A 17,551-nucleotide genomic window follows, 5' to 3' on the forward strand; every position below is an offset into this window, starting at 1 on the left:
AGATAAATACTTAAGATGGGCCTTAGCCAGGAGCATTTTATCCTTTATTCATCAGTGGTAAATGAGTCAGATATGAGCTGGCCAGGAAAAGAGCTGCTTTACCCAAAATCTGAGTTTAAAGTGAGTCATCTCACTCCAAACACCAATATATTCTCCAACATAACTGGCAAGAGTTTCCTGCAAAGAGACTCTTCCTGCCACTCTCTTTATCTGGAGGTCTGACCATCCAAAGCTGAAGTCAACAGTATCTTTGCCATCAATTCAGTGAAACAGGGTTAGAGATGCAGGCCAGAATTATCAGCCTGGCTGACTGTGGTGGGAAATGAGAGAAAGAAAATCTGCTGCTGGCATGATGAAGGAATCAATCAGGCTGCCCTGTCAGCTACGGTGCTTTCTGCTGTGATACCACCCTGCTTGTCACAACCCACTTTCAAAAACAAAGACTCAGTGCAAAGGCTTGCAGCAGTTCTTCGGAAGATATTCCCCGTCTGGAATGGGGGGAGGAATCTACAATGATATTATCAAGAGGGCTTGAGAACCCAGACATATACTAGCAACCCTGCAGCTCTATCATTTCCCGTTATGGGGTACAGCTACCCGCTACCTAGGATCACTTGCTGTGTTTGCGTATCAAGTCATAAAGAAAGGTGCTGCAGTAGGAGCATTGCATGCCCACTCCTTAATCACAACAAACAAAACAAATGTGAAAAAGCAAAGTTGGGCTAGATCACTGCTGTTTGTGTTGGTGTGTGCCTATGGAATGAGTAGGATGTTTTCATGAAATGAATGGAATTATCCTGGCATGAAACCAGAGCGTGCAATGTCAAATCAGTCCCTGGATTTGTGATCCTGCGCTGGACTTCCATTTATGCTCAAAGGAAAGTTAGGTCCTCTCAGGTCTCCCCACGGCTCAGAGTACCATTAAAATCAAATCTTCACGATGGCCATTTTTTTTATTCCATATTCCTTCATACATTCAGCAGAAAGAAAACAAAGGGGATGGTGTCCCAAAGCCTCAGAAAACCTAACTATCAATTTTGTCCCAGTGGGACAGCACTTAGATTGTCCTGTTGCTCTCTGATGGCAGTCTGGCTTCGGGTGACTTCTTTGTGGGTTACAAATGTGGAAACAGACTTAGGAACACATGCGTGCGTAGACTTTTTTTGTGCTGCTGAAAAATCTCTGCAGCACCGCAGAAGATATTTCAAACGAAGCCATTTTTTCCACAGAACAATTCATCATGACGGATTCATCCCTGTAAGAGTCAAGAACTGATGAAGTGTAATGAATCTGGCAGCCACATGAATTCCACTTGTGTACATTTCAGCACATCCTTTTTTTTCTATTTCTCCCTGTTCCACCCCGAGACTCTCTTTTCAGAAGGGGTGGAAACTGTCATATGCTATCAGTAGGTAAGTAATAAATGCGATAATTAAGTGCAGCATTAGTCAAAGGGTTATTTTGTTCAAATCATGTAGGATCAGCAATTTCTTTCAATGTCTGTAGTTTTAAGTGAGCGGAGGCACATAACAAATAAAATTCTTGGTTATTCTGAACAATATAAAAATACTCAAAATTAACCACACTCTCTTTCAGATAGTTTAAAGCCTTGCTTTGTTTGACTCTATTAGTTCCAACATTTGAACTAAAATTCATTGTATTTCAGAGCTATGCACACATGAGCAGGCATCGTTCCATCCCTGCCTATCAGGAGTGTCTCACAACTGTCACAAATTCATACGGTAAACCTTACATTATTCCTTAGCTGAGCACTGATTAGCACTCTAACAAAGCTAAAATGTCTCCTGTTCGTCACGGATTCTTCCCTAAACTTTTATGGATTTGGTTGGAATAATACTAGCACAACAATAGCTATAGCATATTAAAATATAATTACAATCAGAAAGTAAATTGAGTAAATTGTGCAAACTTTACTAGCTAGCTCTGCTCACTGTGCGTTTCTTTGAGTCATGTCTATTAAGCCATTGACAGATGAGCGCTCCCACTGTTGTGAGAGATGTTCACTCCCAAACTAATCCATAGCTTTTAGCACCGCACTATTCCCCCGGATGCCTATCAGTTCAGTTCTGATCAAAAGAGCCGACGTGGGAGGCAAAAATGGAATCAAACAAATAGCTGTCACAACATAGGAGCCATGGATCCTCCTGGCTCCACTCCCACCACTGCTCTGCCTATCCAAAGCTCTCTCCTGTCTCCCCTGTTGTTCCACAGCTCTGCTCCACAGCCCGCAGGGAGCTGATGAGTCTCCTTATAAGGCTTTTTTCTCCTTTCCTCCCCCGCGTTGTTTTCTCTGCATGATGGAAACTGAATGGTTCCACTGCATTTTGGGTCTTCCTCTGCTGGAGAAGGACAAGAAAGTTTGTCCTTAAAACAAGTAAGTGGGAAATTCCCAGTACTTCTGCAATGGGTTTTCTGACTCCCTATGACCCTGAAATGCTGTTTTGTAGGTGACACGGTACTCAGTAGCTATAATTTTTTTTTATCTCTAAACTATCAACAGTCACTATATAATTTTCTCCATTTGTGAAATTGAAAGCAATCATCATTAACGTAAAAAGTAGCTGGCAAGCTGGAAACCCCAGCATCTTCATTCTTTACTGGTGTACCTTCATCTTAGTGCACAAAAAAAAGTTGGCCCTGGTCCTAGTAAGGATTGCTTCAGGTTTTATACTGGCACTGTTCCACTGCTTCCAGGGGAGTAACTTCTAATGCCTGTCTAATATAGTTTAATGATGGTTTAAGTCCATCCTTATTAAATTTATCTGACCTCGTGTTAAATGCCTTCCTAGAAAATTAAAACTGAAACAGGTTGAGGAGTTTACAATGAGAAGAATATAATCGATTACACTTGATTATGTCTACTTTTCCTCATATGGATATTGCACGTTTTATTTAGTAAAGAGCATTAGACGGGGGGAAGAAACAAGGTTCTTGTACTCTTCATGACTTTTTTTTGAAGAATTACATGTGTCAACAAAATACCTACTAGCACAGAATATCTCTGCTTCCAGTGGTCAAGCGAGAGAACTCAAATCCAGGGTTGGAAAATTCCAGCTACCTCAATTAGCAGATAATTTTGAAACAACTCTTAGTCTGGCTGTCTTTGTCTCACTTGACTGGAGTGAAAGCCTTGTTCTTGGCAATACTTGCATATGCTTACCTGCTGCCTTCCTGAGGGATACACTGCTCAACATCCACTGAAAGAGAGGCCATAGCAGATACCGTTTCTGTCTCCTCTGTCTCTTGTTTCTGAGACTCAGCCAGAGCACAATCCACTGGCACAGAGTACGGCTCCACTGACTTCCAGTACTTGCCTAAGGAAAACACACATAATAATTTATGGGAATTTTAGCTAGCATGGTGGTACAAGCACTTAGTTCAACACTGGGCAATTATAATTAAAAATTACTCTGGTGTAAGAAGTACAGTTGAAATTTCAAGCAGCAGTGAAGAGGTGTATTTCTAAACCTAAGAATGCCAAGTTGGAAAGTGCTTTCATTCCAAGAGTTGTGTCACACCCTTCCCCAGAAGGTAATAAACTGGAGGAGTAACACACAGACTAATGAACTCATACTGTCAGACAAGCTATTGGCTTTATCTACTCAAGGTGAAGGGAGTTCAGGGCAGGGTTAATACCTAGAAGCTCTGATATGGCAGACAGTTGATGCATATACAGCAAACAGGTCTAGAAGAATGAATATTGTTATACAAAGTGCTCACACAGCACTGTCTTGAAAAGAAAAAAAATTCAAAAATGCCAGCTCAGATTGAAATGAATTTGCCAGAACAATCAGGTTTGTTAGTCCTGGATGTTCTTTCTCCTGCAGCCTCAGGGCGTATACTAGAACAATAATTTATTTAAAACTCTCATATATGTACTGGCTGTTGGTGGAAAGTTGCCAGATATCATAAGGAATAGAGGTTTCTGGTTTGCTGTGTAAAAACACAGCAGTGGATTAAAAGCACGAGTATTCTCAGCTTTCTGCTTGCAACAGAAAAGATGATAAGAAGCTTCTCAAGCAACTCAAACAGTGATGTCAGGTGACTTATCCTCAACATATGAATTGGTCTGCTGCTGTGGTGCTATTAAGAAACAGAGGTTGATTAGTGGTAACCAGGTGAACATGTAGGAATTTACATATGCATTTACTGGTCCTAATTGCCAGGTGGATGACACCTGGACATCAGAAGCTTTGGGAAGGCTGGGAGCTCTGGACCAGAGCTTATTCAATGTTTAGCAAGAAGCTTCCAGCAGCTGCTGCAGAGGTTGGGTCAGGGTACTTATCTGAGAATTAGACAGAGGGTTTCAACAGCTGTGAAAGAGAGGGGATCAAGTAGGGGACTTTTCCAAGGGCTAAAAGGAGGATTTTAGCAGCTGGGTAGTGGGCTGAGTCGGTGCGTGTATGTGGAGGGTAGCTGGAGGCTTTGACAGCTGGGAGGCCAGACCAGCAGCAGCACTGCCTGTGCTGCACAAAGGCTGTTGAAAACTCCCTCTTTGGTAACACAGCCCTCAACACAGTTCCAGGATTTTCGAAAGATGAACTTTTCCCTCCAGTGAGAAAGCAGCTGCCAATAAAGCCTGAAAATGTCTTTATTCAAAAACATCATTGCAAGATGAAAGCCCAAGTCAATCTGTAAGAACAACCATCGAGCATGGCCAGTGTGTTTCTTTGAACTCTAATAGTGTGCACGTTTGAGTAGTTAGCAGAATCTTTAAATAAAAGGGACCTTCTGGGGATAGAACGTAAAGTGTATTAAGTATCCTACAAAGTTGAGATTAAGTGTTAGGAGGCTGGCTTTGCTCCAAAAGCATGAAAGACACAGCTAAAAAGTTATGTACATAACAGTAGGCTCAATGATTGGAGCCTAGCAAATTTTATCATAACAAGACAAAAATATTCTCTATTATTACTGTGCTCAGAGACCTTACTCTCTATTCATTAAAAAATACACTAAAAACAAACAAAAAAAGTTATATGAACATTCCACAATGTTCTCACAGATCATATGTGCAAAAGTCAGTCTTTGCAATATATACCCAATTCAAACCCTATAATTTATGAGCTAAATGTTCGCAGAGTGGGTGGGGTTTTTGTCGCAGAAACAGATGTGCAAGAAAATCAAATCTGTTGGCATGGGAATAATACCCCCTTTTGCCAATAAAAGAAATGAACCCATGTTCACTGCTGGAGTTTTCAAGGGCTCTTATTCATAAAATAAAATATTAGTACCCAGCTACCACTGTGTTGCTCTCCTGCAGCAACAATAAAACAGCATCAGTGAGAATTGCTACATTGCATTAGTTGGTTCACACAGGCTCACACACCAGCTGCCCCTTGAATCTTGACTTTCGTGTAATGCTAAAACTCAGGGCCAATTCAAGCATATTTGTCAGCTCTCTGTGTCCATTTAACTGCCTGTTGCTCCCAAGCAAAGTGTGATTTTCCTTGTTTCCCTGCATTGAGAATTGTATTCTAAGAAAGGCTTCAGTGATAAAGAGGGAGAGCAGAGCCAGGTCAGGCAGCAGGTGCCAGCTCCTATGCTGCACTGAAGGGTGTTGGAGGAGTGTGTGGCAGGGTGTTTGTGGCTTGTGGGAGGAAGTTTTAAAGCAGTCTCAATTAGGAATTCCATCCAGGTAGCAGCTGGCACCTCGTGCAAAGTGCACGTTCTGATGAACAGGCAATGGTAGATTTTTCTTTCAAATCAGAAAACTGTACCTTATGAACACCTGTGGTAAGCAGAACAGCTTTGCAAGCTTCTTTTTATAAAGAACAATATTTATATGTAGTGCAGAAAACACATAGGGCTTCCATGTGTTCTCAACCAAAAGATTTGCAGGCAGTGTCATGTGGAATGGTGAGGCAATCACAGCATGCAGCTGCAAAGGAGCTTTCTTAGAAACCCTAGGTATGCTCTGGATTGACAATTAAATGAGCTCAAAAAGCATCTGCCTCAAACTGCTCACTCCTCTGAAAAATGCCATTTCTACTGTGCTATACTGGAATGTGAAATTCTACCGGTCCTGTTATACTCGTTGAGAAGAACTTGGTGGAGCTCAAGGGGAAAAAATGAAGCATATTGCTGGTTTCATTCACACAAAACTTGAAGAGCAATCACGGCTTGCAAGAACAAACAATGAAACCAAATCAGTCTTCCAGGTACACTTTGGCTTTCAGCATGAAAGTTTGCTTAAGTCTCCCTCAAAGATTTGTGGGAGCACTGATTATTAGCAGGAAATAATAAAAATGAATGTTCATACCACTGTTACAGGCTTCTGTAATTGGCTTTCACAGATAGATTTGGAAATGCCATACCATGGCTTGCTTGAAAAAAACAAACTGGTTTTGGGGTGGTATTCAAGCTAGTGAACAGGATTGTTTAGAAGTAGCATATTACATGGGTGTGGGAACTGCTACTTCCAAATGTATTACATTTCCAAAAGAGCTTTAGATCACTGTAACAAACAAAACATTTATACAAATTCCATTCTAGTTAGAAAAAATGTTGTTTCCTCTCATTGTCTAATTAAGTATTGTGTCTTCAATTTTTTGCAACAAACACAGAGGCAGGACTTTTTTTGTCTAAAATATTGTTAATATTCAGTATGAAAGTTGGATCACAGAAATACAGACCCGATATACCTGCAAGCAATCATCCAAACAAATGAAATTTTCTCAGTGTTTCGTGAGGTGCTACTCCACAACCTAATGCTTTTCAGCCTGCATAGCTCCCTATAACATTCAACATGTACTTGTTTCTCTTAATTCTGTCTGAATATGTGTCCCCCATAAAGCTGCACTGAACTTCCTCAATGTTTCTTTCTGTCACCCAAGCATATTCCTTTCTAATAATTAATCTCTTTCCAGAAAAAAAATAGATATGCACAACTCTTCAGGTAACAGCTGCAAGAAAAGACAGAATATTGTGTATAACTCCAAACCTTGAGCAGCCTATCTTAAGGTTTCAGAATATCCCACTGGACTGCCATGGCTGTACCAGTTCAGCTCAAACCTAAGCTTGTTTTGAATAAACAAAGTTAAGCCATCTGCAGAGCTCTGAATTGTGTTTTTAGAAACACACTATATATTTTTCCTAAATCCACTCTTCTTTCCGAGCTGCCACCCTCTGTGTGTATTTCTACTAAGACACTATGTCTTTCTGGAACCAGTATGAATTAATTTTTTTTGCTCAATTTACCTTTTTTTTTTGTTTCAGATCTATTTTCCTTAAATATTTGTCTTATTTCAAACAGAAGTCCATAGTCTTTCTTCATGTTTGTGGCCTGTGTGCAGCTTTCTGTCCTTCTCTCCTATTCTAATTTTTAAAACTGCTCTATCTGGTACAGTACTTGAATTTCCTTAACTTGCTGATTCCTTCCAAAGCATTAACAGGGAATTTCAGGGAAGATACTAAGTCATGTGCTACCCTAGGACATATCACCGAGCAAAAATTACTTACAGAATTTATCACATACAGCTGATTTACTTGGAGCATTTGCATATCTGGGTGACTACTGGATATGAAAGATGAATTACATCCCTACAATGAATTTTAATTGTCACTTTACAGCTAAAATTAGACTGATAATTACTGCAAGATCAGTGGGTAATGCATGGTGTCCCTTTTAAAAACTGCATTTATTTCACACAGATGAATCCCAATTATTTGCAAAACATTTGTTATCCATTTGTTATTGTTAGGGAGCCAGCAAACAGTATAACTCAGGAAGCTCCCACTGTCTTGGTAAAATGGCAAAGAGCAGAAGATTAGAGAATGTAAGGGAAGTCTGCTCAGTTGGATTAAGGAAACTGATGGCAAAGAGATAATTTTTCAGTGAGACCAAAGAAATGCTCTAAAGAATCTCGGTAGTAAAGGGTTGGGGTCAGGACACACAAGTGAAGCAATCAAGTACCTTCTGCATCAGAAACAGAATAAAATAATTGTTCCATGGATCAGTGCCCATTTTGAGCTTTTAAACATTATCTCAAGCTCCTATACATCTCAAAGCAAGTAAAAGAGCTGCACAAACAGAATTTGAAGAAACTATTTGATAGAGCTCTAATTTACCTGTCTGTTCCTGCCCCTCACTGACAAACATCTATTTCATCCAAGGTTGTCTGGAATGGAAAGATTTGGGAATATTCAGGAACTGGAAAGCTCTAAATAATTTCAATGAGGGGTTTTTTTTTCAGGGTTACATGCATAGCAGAAACTGTGAGATGTCAAAGAAACAAAAATAAAAGCACACACACATATATGACAAGCGGTTTATAAGAATGTTGCTTTATACATAAAAGAGTTGCCCACTCTTTTCTCTAGAACAATAGTTTAATGTTTATGACATTAATTAATAATCAAAAATACCCCAAACCCACCAACCCAAACTGAGAAACATACTTTGAATTTCAGTGGTCTTTTTTAAAGAAGCTATTGCATTCATATTGGGGATTTGGTGCACAATATCTTCCGGGAGAGGCTCCAGCTGCAAGAATAGAATAGAATAATATAAATTTTCAATAACCCACAGGGAAGTAAAACAAACTGAAACAATCTAATCCTCAGGAAAAGCTCAGCCCAAGAACTAGTTAACATTTTGCTGGTATCAGTTCTAAAACTATAGCCATGATTTTGTTTTCTGTTTTCCAGCCATGTAATTGAATTCCAAGGGGCTTTTCTATTGGCTGCAAGACTAATCTATGGAGTCTCTGAAGCAGGTGCATGTCTGTGCATTATTCATTAAAAAAATGTTAGTTATTTGTGTAATTTTTGTAGGTTCCTCACAAACCAAATTCCACCGCGTCTGTATATGCAGCTGGGCACTCCAAACAAAACCTTGCTGAAGCCACACTGGAACCAAAGTGTGCCCTCTATTATCTTTATTTTTTTTCTGGTGTTATTACAACTAACCATCTTACACATTTTAAAATTTATGGGGGGAAACCATAAAACACAGCTGCTTTTACTAGCTTTGCATTAATTTCAAATAGAGTGGTAGATAAAAATTAGTTATGCAGATCAGGAGTAAGCGTTCTCTAAGTAAGTTTCTATCAAGTCAGCTGCATTTTAATTCAACGGTTTTAATTGCATATTCTTTGAGTAGGGCTGCACCATAGTAAATTAGAAGAAGGAAGTGTTCAGTTACTGCACAGTTATTTTTGTCCTGCAATGGACAGATATACCAAGCAAACTATTTTGCAATTTGTTCACATGTGATTTTTTTGTCCACCTTTCATATATTTTCCTCTTAGAAAAAGGGTAAAAGATTGTTTGAGCTAAATGCCTCTTCTTTTACTGTAATAACTGTATTCTCCTTGAACTATGCTAGGAGCCCAGCCAGTTTTAATGCTTCCCTGCACAGGCAGTTAAGGCTGGGTGCGGAGGCGTGCTTCCTGCAGGGCTCGGAATAGCAACCGTGTCGAGGTGCACAAGGAATCAATACCAGTCTCCTGTTCTCCGAAGCTAAGGAAGTTCAACCATCGTTGACAGGAGACATCTGTACTGCAGACAAAACTCCTTTTCTAAGCGTGCCCAGGTCTACTTTAAACTAGGTCAAGTGAAGGCCACCCAAGGAGCTTCCCCTGTGAAGTTAAGAGTTTGGTAGCCACCATATATTGTCCTCGGGGTTGCTACCACCGCATTGGTATGCAACAACTCGATAAAATCAGCTTTGATCCATGTACACGAAGTGGGAAGTAACTGCAGTGTAGATACTCCCTTAGTGGTGCTATTTTAAGCAAGCTCAGCTACAAATCCCAGAACTTCAAGAATCCTACTATTGTGATAAGCAGGGAATGCTTGTCAGTGATAGAGACATTGGAATTATCAACGGTCTTTTGGAGTCTCGGTGACTAAAATGAGCTATTCACCTTATTGCTTCCTTAGAATCCCATATGGGATTGCAGCTGGAAGACTTCCCTGTAGCTAGAAACAATGGCACTACATTTTGGTTTTAAATAGCATAAATTTCTTTATTCTGAACAGTGAGTAAGTGTGCAACGAAGTGCTGGTAGGACCCGACGTGGATCATAACTCAGTAGTTACCAAGTAGGCCAGACTGCAAAAGAAGATTTTTGCTGTCTAAGATGTATCATGGAATAGAATAAAGAGCAATTACAATAAAAACAATATTTACAGATACATTTGCAATCCTTAAACCACATTGACCTCACAGTCTTCATAGGTTACTCTACTTGGTAACTCTTGCTGGTACCTGGGGGAAAATTGCCTATTTATGAAAATGTCCACCAACAGATCAAGCTTCACAGTTTTTAGAACAATAACCCATATAATAATCTTAACAATCTATACCTTGGATTTTGTAGACAGCACTTGCTTTTCTCACCTGCTATTTTGTGTTTAAAGTAATCTATCCTTTTGCTAGGAAGAAGATAAAATCCTGAAGTTCTCTTTGGTCATGCTGGGTGCAGAAACAGGGAAGGGGAAGTGAACAGTAACTTAAGGTTCTGTTCTGGAAATTTCCTCATTCCTGAGGTTTTGACAGCCAATTTACTCCCCTAAAGTAGGACAAAGTAGCACAGGACTATAACAATAGGAACAATAGTACAAGGTAAGGAATCCCCGGACTGCAAGATGTGAGAGCCGTCTGCCCTTTGAGCGCATTGAGATTCTTTCTGCTGATCTCTCATACTAATTAGTAAGGTACGACTAACAGATGTAGAGGTTGTTAAAGGAGATTTCCTATTAAAAGGTGAATATTTTGTTGCCTTCTTCAGAGATGGGTTTCTGCAGGAACTAAAAATGTGTTTATTTTTCCTAATGTATCAACAGCTCTTTATTTATCACTGCAGTAATAATTTTTTTAACAAGTAGGTTGCATTTGAATATTTAGATATATCAGATGAATCTTTAGAAAAGGCAGATGTGTTTTCAAAAATCAGGATAAGCTGATGCATCATTAAAAAAAGAAGAAAAAGGGTTAAACATCCAACAATCGTCCCAGTCGTGACTCCATCTGTTAGCTCTACTAGCAGGGAATGTGAAGATAATAGTCATATTTGACCATTTCCTTCACTTTTTTTTCCAGAAAACTCTCATGTTTCATACCAAGCACAGTTTCTGCTCTGGAGTTATTCTGCCTCCTCATCCTTCAGGATGGCCAAGCAGAACTTGAATCCTCTTCCATATTAGGGGAACCTCATCATGCTCCAGCAGTTGATTATATGATATACTCCACTCTTGAAGAATTGCTGCTGGATAGATCACTGTATCCAGAGGAACTGCCGTGTGCCATTGGGTGGTGACTATTTTTCTTTTTCCCCTGCTATTTTTTTTTCTCTCTCTTTCTTACTTATCTTACTGTACCTTCTTTTTTCTTGGCACTATAGTGTATTGGATCAAATCCAGGTTGTGTTGTGGTTTATTTAGTGACCTTGGCTCTGTTCAGGGTATCATGTTGTGATCTAAACAGTCTGGGATCTGTTTTTGCAACTCTGAGAAGTTACAGCTTGGAGTGTACATGAGTATCTGGTTTGCTTTTTTGGCTTTGTCCACAGTTACATGTGGCACATAAGTAATTTTTCAGTAGGGAACAGGTTCAGAGGCACAAAGGGCAACTAGTGCCTACCAGTTCCCCCAAAACCAAGAGGTACCTTAGAAATATGTAAACTTGAATCAGACTATTCCCTGTTTCCTTGGCCAAACCACTTCTAGACCTTGGGGGCTTTGATGTCACCATGCTGACCTCTCACACATACGTTGCTGCTGTTTCCTACTCCATCTAATTTTCTATTTTTGGGCCAATTTCTGGACTCTGAGGTTATGCAAGCAACAGTTGACACGTGACTTAATCTCAGTGTTAATTGTTTTCTAGTATTACATCCAGATTAACAATAAGGATGTGAGATTGTGACTAAGTTCAGCATGCAATTTAAAACTGATCTCAGGCCATATTCACTTTCATGAATATTTCCATTTTGGAGAGAGAAATGTTTACCTGTTCTGGCAAATAACCCTTTTTTAATGCAGCCCAGGCCATACTGGCAGAGCTCACTGCCTAGCTGGCAAGCAGCCCCAGATTCACACCGAATTCCACAAAGGAGAATATGCCAACTTTTCATCATCGACAGGAAAGCTGCAGTGTAAGAGCTTTCCACTTAAATTACCATCCCCTCCTAAATGCCAGCTCAACAGATTGCAAGAAAGAAGCACATACTTCACACACTGCAAGAAAATTGTCCAGTATAAGTTTTCAAGCAGGCTTGGGAGCCAACCAATCACAATGTTTTGTCAAATTCTGCTTCAGACTGAAATTCAAGCCAGAAGAATATTTACTAGAAGATGTTAAATTTAGTCACTTAAAAATGTTTTTGCATTTAGGGCCAAATTCATCCTTGGCCACCACAGTCAATGAAAGCAGACATGCACCCTCTGTGTGCCTTTGCTGCAGGGTCCCGCTGGGCAGAGGACACTGTGGATTGCACTTCTCTGTTTCCTCTATGCAAAAAAAGAGCACGACCCTGTCTGTGACTAATTATCACTTCTAATAGATCACGGCAAACTGCTGCACCGCATAGAGCTACGAGAAACCACCCAAACCTGTAAACAGATCAAAGGGACCATGATGTTAGACTGACTTCTACGTCCCATGGAAATACCCCACCCAGCTACTTGAAAAGCATGGTATGAAGGGAAAACTAAATCCTTAAGTTTGGGCTCAAAAAGTTCTGTGCTTGAAGGAATCCTACCTCGTTCTCTCTGGCTGCAGAAGAATTCCCAACCAAACACAGTTAGGTCAGAAATAAGCTGCAGGATTTAGGATACTGAACTCAAAGAAAGCTTATCCCTGAGGGCTTTTTAAATCCAAGAAGTGCCTCTTCAAAAGTCATGGAGAGGAAAGAAACCACAACCTATCCTTGCATGTATTCTATACAGCAGCATTACTCACCACCACCTGGCACCAAAGGGCATAGCAGAGGCTTTTATAGCACTGAAGCTAGGACAGGCAAAATAGTATGGAATATCCATTCTCCACAACAAAGATTTTGGGGGAAAATCTCAATATTCAACCCAATTTTCACACACTTCATATACCTGTAATGATTTTCTTAATTGAAGTTATATATATATATAAAAATACACACTTGAAAAATAAGTATTTGAAACTATACAGTCTGTGAAAAACTGTAGAATCCTTTAAAGATTATCACAATAAATGAAAGAATTTAATTTTAAATATGAGAGTATATAATTGTCTCAGAAATGCCTAGATTTAAAAGCCATATCTATTTTCTGATTATCTGAAACGATCACTTCATTTGTTTTGACAGATGCTCATTTAATGGGCAAGTTGTTAAATAATGTCGAGAAGATTCAGGGATATTTCAAAGCAATTGATGCCCATCCTACCTTTTACCTTCCAGAAGGATTCCTATGTTTTCATTTTGGATTTCAAGGGAATCCAGCTGCTTAATCTCTTCTCACCTCCTAGGAAGATTTCCTTCCACAGAGATAAACTACACTGCTCCTAATTAGCTCTGCAAATGGTTAAATGGATTTTTCTCAAAGTGACATGGATTTTTTCTACTTGTTTTCTCATCATTTCAAGAAAGATTCACACAACCAGACTAGACTGAGCTATTTTAGATACTATAGGGTGCCTTGCCTGATTTCCAGTTGTCACTCAGAAAGGGTGAGGATTTCCTCCAAGTTCTGTGTTAGATCTAACAGTCCAGTGTTGATGTCCTGGATACCCTAAGGTATCTAAAAAATCATTCAGCACCTCTTTTAGGGAATTGGGTCTTAGAAAGAAACTATTAACAATATAAGAACCTCCAGTCAGAGAAAACCAACAATTATAATCCCATTGGTGTTTCCATCAAGATTTGAAATTATTGTTCCAAAGTACTTCTGCAGAGAATTTTAGAAGCATTGACCACATAGAGATGGGACTGATACCTCACTTAAAGTCTGAATTCTTCCGAGAAAAAGAGACTTTTTTAACAGCTTTTTTAGTTAGTCTTCAAAATCAACAACTGAATGTAGGAATTTCCTGTGCCATGCTCAAGTTATTTAAAGAAGATTGACTTGATAGTGTATTCTTTCCTAGTGGCTCCACTTGCATTTGTTAAGAGTAAGAAGTTATCTTGCTTAACAGATCACTTTACTGCAGGTCACACATAACTTAGAGCAAAATTTATCTATTTTGGATGTTAAGCTATTTTCCTTCTTGGCGTTCAGAGACAAATTAAGAACAGAAAGTATTTTTCTCTTATAAATTTGATGTTACCTCTGCATGTCAGACCAGCTCTCCATGAAAGCTGGAAGGGATGGCTAGTTTTACTAATACTTTTATTTTAAAAAAATGTTATTCTGCTGGTAATAGAACATATGAAACAATGAATCCCTGTATTAACAAGTCCTGGCCAAAAACAAGAACAAAAAAATTTTTTTTAGAAAAACTGTAAGATGTTTATGAATTATAATCCTCGGCACATGAATAAATACATCTGACAAACTGCAGAATACTATAAAAAGGCCTTTCCCAACCTTTCTAATTTGAGTTCAATTACATGAGTAATGTTTAGAAAGTGAAGTTCATTTTGCTAGCACTTTTAAACTAGGGTTGCGCTACATAAAATTATTTTTAAAAGTGAAGGGCGGATAATAAGTTATAATTATCCAACTAATCACCTGTAAAGAAATGCATTTCAGGAAAAAATGCATCTTCAAATTACAATAATTGGTTGTTTGAAGAAAAACTTTTTTTCTGTCCTTGGCTGGAATATGCTTGGAGTTTGCTGTGCAAGTTCATGAATATTATGCTGAAATCAAGCAATAGATATCAGATGGGCAATGTGATGCTATAAATCTACTAATGCCAACAGACGTGCTGATTTCTAACTAGGCATCAGACCTTGTCATTAGTGTCTGCTCGTCGGAAACACCTTTACTTATTCTTTTAAGCAAACATCAGTTTCTTATGGTAGTGTTAATACCAACATCTTCTCTGGAGTATTTATCTCCTCTTAGCAGCCATACCATGTTTTCATTTAGAAATTCTGCTGCATCAGACTATTTAAAGCAAGACCCTAAAGACAACACTGTAAGAGCAAGTAACACTTACTGTATGAGATATTTCAATTCATTAATGATCGTGTTTTTTTACAGATCAATAAAAAATGGCTTAATGATTAGTTATCTCTTAATTCTTAGTTACTGAATATTTGTGTCTCCAGAAATCTACTTTGATACATTTTGCAAACAGATAGACTCACAATTTATCTGTTTCCTGGTCACTAGTTTTCCTAAAATAAAATGGAAAAAAGTCTCTATTCCAGTACACTTAGCCTGTTCATTTTTCTTACAATTGGCATTTCCTCTTGGATAATGGATAATCGGTGACAGCTGAAATAGTACCTGGTTGTGATATAGTGCTAAAACAAGCCAAGGTAGTTTTCATAAATTGGTAGCACCACCAAATGGTCATAACTGCATAGAGAGACCTAGACACCTACACGGAGAAAGACACATCATCAGCTTTATATGATTTGTCTTTGTCCCTGTGTGGTGCAAATTTCAGAAAATGAGTTTAGAAGAGCTATGAAAAGCCACTGATGCCATAAGATGCTACCACAGAGAAGATGATGACAGGATACCAACAAAAGTGCCCTGGAATGGCAGCTGATCCAGAGTGCAACATTGCATTCACTAAGGTTGTCAAATGCCTCAAGCTGGATTTTATAATCCCTATTTCAGCATCTAAATAAAAGAAACAATATTGAGCTGAGCATCTTTTTCAATACTGCTTGTCACCACACTGGAAAATTCTCCTTATGGAGTTTGTCAAAGTGATAGTAGATAAAACCCAATGAAAGCTTTTTTTTTTCTTTTTTGAACGTCTACTTCTTCACATTTCTGAGACCACTTTTGAAAAAGCTATGACTTTATTCATTCCATGTATGATGCAAGAAAAGAATAACCATAAAAATATTTTTCTCCAAGGGTTGTAACAACAAAAAGCAAAGGCTTTAAAGAATACGTAGAAAATCCTTCTATAGAATATCTATCAGAAGACACATTACTTCCCATTATTCACATAAGTACGAAGCCTTGAAGTAGAAGGAAACTGGCAGGCTAGTTTGCAGTTTGGCACTAGTATATTTTAATGGAAAGATTATATAGCTATTACCACTTCTGGGGGGAAAGTAACACACTGCACCTTATAACAAGATCTTGTGAAATACAGAATTTATGGTAAAGGCTTTTGTCCTTTCATAAGTTTTTTTTGGCTGCACCTTCGGCAAGCTTATTTTCCTTCTCATCATTTTTTCAGGTGAAGAGACATTTTCTAGTGGGCAACAGAGCAGTTTTCAGTAATGTGAATGCTTCTCTTCTGTTTGTGTACATAAGCAGCATGTACTCATAGTTACTTAGCCTGATAGCCCACTCTCGAAAGTTTTTAGATAACATACACAATGTTTGACAAATCTTGGACACTCCATTTATATTACTTAAAGATTAACCTGAATCTTCATTTATAACTTAAACAATTTGTTTTTGGAAGACTTGCACTCATTTCTATAAAAGTTCATTTTCAAAAGTCTCTGAAATATGTTCTTCCATATGCCAATAGTAGTTTCCAGGTACTCCAAAAAATGCACCTTTGCAATATCCAGCTCCTAAGATTATCAGATACCTTGCAAAAGCCATTTTTCTTGTGATAGTTGACTGGAAGGTCCGATCGTGATCGATGATATGCATACCAATGACTGCCAATGATGTCAAGTGTGGTATTCAGCACATCACCAAAAGCAATTTTGAGGTATTAAATCTTACTCAGAGCTGGGAATAATTCAGGCAAACGCTATAGGATTTATATTATAACCTAATTTAGAGCAAACAGATCATCTGAGGTCTGCTCATTTCTCCTACATTCAAATTGCATGTTTTTTTTATACCAAATGAAAAAAGGACCGATGCCATTATTACTGAAAGAAAATCAAAGACAGGAGTTTCAGGAAACTAGGATCATTCTCTCTGCCTACTATGATTTATGTTTTACCTCATTTCCTAAAAGGGCGTTTATACAGGCTTCGGATGCATCACAGATGGCAGTAAGGTCGTGTCCTCCTTCCAGTGCCAGCACGACACGGCCATCCGCTAGCTTCAGCAATTGCTTGGTTAGGTGACCAAAACCTGGTATTCAAATACAGTAGCACAAGTAATTAAAGCAGAACAGATATTAATAGCGTATTTCACATCTGCTGCATGAGAATGTAGAAAGATCACAGATATCGCACACGGAGCACAGGATATATTTAGTCCAGCATCCTGTTTCTGACTAAGGCCCACACCAGATGCTTTGGGGTTAGGTATACGGAATTTTATATGAGGCAGATGTGAGATAATATTCCTCATAGATGAAGACCCCCAATAGCTGAAGATTTGTTGAAGCATGAGGTTGTCTCTCTTCTTCCCGTCATTAACTATTATCACCCTGGATTCTCTTCCTATTCACACATCAATGTAACACACACCCATGTCATTTAGAGAGATCTGACAACCCCAGTCA

At 38.8% G+C, this 17,551-nt stretch overlaps 1 protein-coding gene across 16 annotated transcripts in view; it reads right to left on the bottom strand.

Moving 5' to 3' along the window:
* The window catches only part of HDAC9 (histone deacetylase 9), a 420,133-nt gene that overhangs the window by 7,262 nt on the left and 395,320 nt on the right, over positions 1–17,551 (bottom strand). For 15 of the 16 annotated variants that reach the window (XM_069860332.1, XM_069860322.1, XM_069860320.1 and 12 more), the window contains 3 exons: positions 17,042–17,175; positions 8,419–8,503; positions 3,182–3,335 (listed from right to left, as the gene is read on the bottom strand). In XM_069860332.1, the coding sequence (XP_069716433.1) occupies positions 3,182–3,335; positions 8,419–8,503; positions 17,042–17,175 (373 nt within the window). The remainder of the gene's footprint in view (positions 1–3,181; positions 3,336–8,418; positions 8,504–17,041; positions 17,176–17,551) is intronic. The other variant, XM_069860326.1, reaches the window with a different exon arrangement.

This window comes from Phaenicophaeus curvirostris, chromosome 6 (assembly GCF_032191515.1).
Source record: "Phaenicophaeus curvirostris isolate KB17595 chromosome 6, BPBGC_Pcur_1.0, whole genome shotgun sequence".
NCBI classification, from domain to species: domain Eukaryota; kingdom Metazoa; phylum Chordata; class Aves; order Cuculiformes; family Cuculidae; genus Phaenicophaeus; species Phaenicophaeus curvirostris.